Consider the following 5,527-nt stretch of genomic DNA (forward strand, 5'->3'; position numbering starts at 1 on the left):
AGGAGTTTCCCCACTTCTCCCCTTCCGATTCTCTCCCCCGTCCCACCAGGGGGGAGTGAGTGAGCGGCTGCGTGGGGCTGAGCTGCCGGCTGGGGCTAAACCACGACACCTTTATATATTATATTTTCCAATTCCTTTGCCCTCTGTGTGGCTGCCACCAGCAGCACTGTCTGTCACATTTGCACTGGGGCTCAGATCTCACTTCCCAGGTCAGGGAAGTTCAACTGCTTACTTGAACCAGTTGCTGGAGTGTCTGACAGTCACCCAGCACATCCCAACACCCTGATTTTGCAAAGTGATGGCAGGTCCTTTGGTGGGCAATTACACAGAAGCCCAAAGATAATTCATACACTAATGCTATCTGATCATTTTTAACATATACAATATGTTAAGAGCCCTGGTTTTCCTGGGCAGGGATGAGAAGAGCTGCTTCTCCCAGTTAAGCAATAGCTGGGTACTCACGGACGAGTTGTCCTACCCCTGCTAACACTACTACTGCATCTTGCTTTGACCAGCGTTACCAGGTATCTGAAACGACTGAAAGACTATGCTCTGTGTGGTCAATATAAAAAAAGACACGACAAATTTTGGTATACCTTAAAAGGGAGCAGCAGAAAGGCCATGAACCAATTGATTCAAAAAGACTATTCCCTGCTGTGAGATGGAACAAACTCAGGCAAAAAAAAAAAAAAAAAGTGAGTACTTTGTATCAAGACTATTGCAATGAAAACAAAATAAGAATATTTCAGGTTTTCAGCTTGGTATATTGATGATGCAGTTCATCTATGATCATTCTCTGAGGAAACATACAGCATGAGCACATGGTACAGGCTTGTCTTCTCCTCTGAGACTAAATGCAAACTTCATTGCGTATCTTTAGGGTCCCTCTTTGAGAGAAAAGATTTAATAAATAAAAATGTTATTTCTTAAAGGAGGAACAGGCATGTGACTTTCTTTCAAGTGGCCACATGGCATCAACACTATTTCTCTTTAAGGCTACTCAAGTAGCAAAACACATTTTGTTATTCATAAAATTATGCCACCCTTGAAGGTGAACAGAAAATCACTGGGAAGACTTTCGATCAAAGACTAAATGTTGTTTCCCTTGTCTTCAGCTACACTGTTTTTCCTCTTAATCTGCCTTGCTGACTGTTTTCAAAATAATTAACTTTAAATAATGCCACATTTATTTCAATTCTCATGTGTTAAATGCTATAAAAAGAACCTCCTCCTTTACTTCTTTATTTTTCTTCCCCCCGCCCCCCGTGTTTACACAGGCTTTCTCACCATTTTAGTTACATGCATGTTGAGAATCATTCACAAGAGTGGTAAGATACCAGTTTCAGTCGGGTTTGAATTGTGACAAACGGCACTGTAATCTCCTACCCTGGCTGCCTACTACAAAGTGTTTGAAATGTACCAGCTAAAAACCTTTAAATCCAGATTTTTAAGAAAACATGCTGTTGTGTTCCTATTTTAAAAGTCATGCCACTATGCTGAGCGGTTTTATCGCCGGCACGTTTGGAGAATCCCAAAACTGGAAGTGAGGGGAGTCCAAGGTACACTGGCACCCAGAAATCATCATCTCTGTGAAATGGTGCCCCGATTCTAAAAGCCCTGTTTTCACACCGTTAGCGGACTCCTGCTGTAGTCCGGCTCCTTAATTCTTGAAGCTCCTATCCGCATCGAATACTCGCCATCCCAAAGGTGCTGGCGCTGGGTAAGACCCAGGATTACTTCTCCTGAGTGCCAGGAGCCCCCGTGACATCAGGAAAGGGACTGACGTTACTGCAGCCGTCCCTCTTTGCTCTCTCAGTCCCATCTCCGCCGCGCAGATACCAGGCGATGCCGCGAAACAGAAAAACCCTGTAAAAAATACGGGAAGGGGCAGAGACAAAAGAGGAACAGGGAGAGGGAATGGAAACCGGGCGACAAAAGAAGAACTGGATCTCCAGGGGGCAAAATTAGAGGAGGGCAGAAGCCAGGTGAAAAAAACGTGGGAGATGTAAGGGTGGGGTGTGGACAGTGGAAGAATACTGGGACTGCCTGGGACGGGGCAGCGCAGCACAGGTTGTTCTCCTCTCCTCTCATCAGATTTGGGACGAACACCACAAACACAAGCCTGAGCGTTCATCAGATACCTGCGAAACTCACTAGTGAAGTCTTTAGTCACCAGTCTGCCCAGAACAACAGGCTAGTTCTGCTACACCAGCTGCACGGCAGACCTAATTCATGACCTGAACTATACTTTGAACTTACAAGATGGTGTATAAATGTTACGCTTCCCCAGAAAAATTAAGGTCTAATTTGTCTCAAATTGGGGAAAAAATAGTCAACATTTTATAAAATTTCTTCCTTCATCTCTGCCTCGGTTCATCAGATTTCAAATATGAACACTGTTATCAGACACTTGTCTGATACTATGAAGGCACTGTGAAAAAGTGATGCATTTATTAAGCCCTGAAGAACTTTGATTAAGGTATATGAGAAATAGTTACATGACGAATGATTTCAAATTAAGTATGGACTTTGTATGCTTCATGTTTAACAAATATAGACTGAGGAACATAAAACCAAAAATCTAACTACATATCCACTGAAAAAAGGCAACATCCCCTGGAAAGCTGAGTATGTCATGTAATAAGATCCGCACTATAATGCATAAGAGACTGGATTTCCACAGGCCATATTAATTCTGGCATTTCCTTGCTTCTGATGTTTTTCTTTGCAACATTAACATCCTTTTAACATGATTTTATGGGACCTCATTGCACTACATGTTAAACCATGAACTGATCCTGCTCTACGAGGTGTTCTCGCACACACACTCATGGTATTAAACTCATAATGCAACACAGGTGAGAAATCCCTTCTAACACAATAAGCACAGCTGAAAAAGCAGGCAACATCAGCAGTAAATCATTGTGGCAATGAATCTGCTGAGCTCCCTCATCTACTGCATCAAATATGGCCTTGAGCATCCCTCCCAAATCGGCAGGCGTGCAACAGGGCTGCGCAGAGCCTGCAATGCTTTGGGCCTGAAGGAAGCAGCTATTGCATGGTGGAGCTGTGGAAGCTCCATGAAGGAGATAAGAATGAAGAAGGAAAAGTACTTTTTGCAGACCCAAAGCCATCTCAAAGCATGTCTACATGCTTGCTCCACCTGTGCTGATGTCAATTCTGATTGGTCTGGAGTGTGGGCAGAGCAAGCACACTTCTACTGCCTGGACGCTTCCCTACAGCAAGTTATCCAGGTGAAAGCCCACTAGCCTCCCATTCACTGTCCAGGGAAGGGACCGTGTCTGTGGAATGGTCAGGAGAGGATGGGGCATTCAGGAGAACGGTTTGATGGAAATATATGAGAAGAATACAGCTTAGGACGTCTGTGACACTGCTATGAGAATTAATAGTAAAGAAAAGTAGCTGCTCCTTCAAATATTTTTTAGATGCTGACTTTGACACTGTTTGCATATACTTTTATAACCACCTTGACAACAAAATCCTTAGCACAGAGACTGTACAATACCTAGCATAACAAAGATTTCCTTTGCTACCATGACACCCTTCATTGCTACATTAAAACAAATAATGACATTATCTTGACCTACAAAAACAGGGCAAGGGCTAGCTAAAGATACAGTGCTGGGATTTAGTAACAAAATGTAGCCATTCTGAAAATGTATATGCTTTCAAACCGATTTAAGAAAAAAAAAAAACAACCACCAAATATTATTGAGAATGAAGCAGGTTTTTGATGGGTAAATTCAAATAATCCTATAGTTATGTTCGTCTTGTGAAGACAAAATCTCAGTAAAGCTTCTGCAAAAACAAACAGAAATGCTGAAGATACCTACAGAAAGTTCTGAAAAGAATTATGAAATATCCCAAATTCTCAACTGAATTTTTCACAGTAAATCACTGCTATGCTACACTTCCATAGGTCTCATAAGGGTTTCAGCTACTTAAGACTAATAATAATAATAAACTTCCATAATATAACTATATGTAAATATTTTGTATGAAAATTTAATATGAAACGAGATGAAAACATCTATTAAAAATGTAATACTATATAGACACCATCAAGTTCTAAGTAGGTTTCTGACTTAGTTAAAAACTAAAACACTGATTCTGCTGTTGAGTGAAAGACCTTGAAGCAATAGAAAACTGATTTTTTCCCCCGATTTTTCACAGTGCAGGCACTGTACATAACTGTATTTTAACTGAATCACATCCTGAAGTAGATTTATCACCTCTCAGCAGATCTGAAAGTAGTTTTAATCACAACGGAAGAATGAGGAAAAACGTGCTGTATGAATCAACTGAATTTCAAGGAGAAATCAACAGGAATTCACTAGAGTGAGTTTAATTCACTACTGATTTTTTTTTTTTAATTAAAGACTATATGAGCTCGTCCTCAGTGAAAACAAGTTTTGAGCTCATCTCCTAAACTAGGTTTAGCTGTTCAGCAGTCTCTTCCATTTTCTTAGTAATGAAATTGTTATGCTGTCAACTAAAATTGTCAATTCTAATCAAAACTGATCGAGTTTTGAATATGCTGACTTTTTTTTTTTTTTAATTAATGTGCACATTATTTTAAAGTTTGGTGTAGGGGAGCACACTGCTGAAGTTGACCTTTGTATTTTACGTAGCACAGTAGATGAGACTTCATATTTAAAGGTATCAGATACATTTCCATGTCCTTAAGTGGTGGGAGGAAGAAGAACACTGTGGATATTGTGTGGGAGCTTCCAATGTGTAGCATAGCGCAGGGCTGAGAGGAAGGGATGGGAACAGAGGAAGCCACTGCTCTTCCACCATCGCTTCTTGCTATTTTCCACGCAAACCTTCTCTGACAGACATGTGCATGACGAAATGTGTCATTGCTACCCTCCTGTCTCCCCTACCTCTTCCCAGACTAACACAACAGTAACTCTGGTCTGCAACACGATGCAGCGTACATCTAACTTGCAACGAAAAATAATCCAGAGGGGATACAGGTATCAAATACCTGCAGTTTAGGCATCTAAATCTATCTAGGCTTGTTACCCCAGGCTCCCTTTACAGCTAACAGAAAGACACAGATGTATTCCACCCGATCTAGAGTAGTCATTTATTTCAGACAGAGAGGAATTATGCCAGGATGAATTGCGAACGATGGCTGCGGCTCTCCACTGACCGCTGAAGAGGATCGGTAGTGGGGGAACCACTGAGGAAAGGGAACGGTGCGGCCAGGGAGCGAGGGAGTGCACGCTGTCCCCGCACAGCCCGTGTGTCTCCTCACATCTTCCATGAAATCCTCTTTGGCTGCAACACTGACTACAGCAACAAGGAGAGGTGGCTCCTGCTAAAGTTTCATCCTTCAGCTTCTTCGAACCAGCCGTTGATGCTAATCATTTTAAGAAGGAGCTATCACTTATAAAGGATATACTAATCTGCGAAATGCTTCCACTTTTTGAGATGACACTCCTCATCACTCCCACAGTGTTTTAGATTTTCTGTGTACGCCTCTGCAGAGAATAGTGTG

General features: G+C 41.8%; 1 protein-coding gene across 1 annotated transcript in view; it reads right to left on the minus strand.

Annotated features, from left to right (window-relative positions):
- Positions 1-1,686, minus strand: part of EYA4 (EYA transcriptional coactivator and phosphatase 4) — a 52,166-nt gene extending 50,480 nt beyond the window's left edge. Inside the window, exon 1 of the mRNA XM_010296742.1 lies at positions 1,630-1,686. Coding sequence (XP_010295044.1) covers positions 1,630-1,686 — 57 coding nt within the window. The remainder of the gene's footprint in view (positions 1-1,629) is intronic.
- Between the last annotated feature and the right edge of the window lie 3,841 nt (positions 1,687-5,527).

The sequence above is a fragment of the Phaethon lepturus genome, unplaced genomic scaffold, assembly GCF_000687285.1.
Source record: "Phaethon lepturus isolate BGI_N335 unplaced genomic scaffold, ASM68728v1 scaffold11001, whole genome shotgun sequence".
Taxonomy (NCBI): Eukaryota; Metazoa; Chordata; class Aves; order Phaethontiformes; family Phaethontidae; genus Phaethon; species Phaethon lepturus.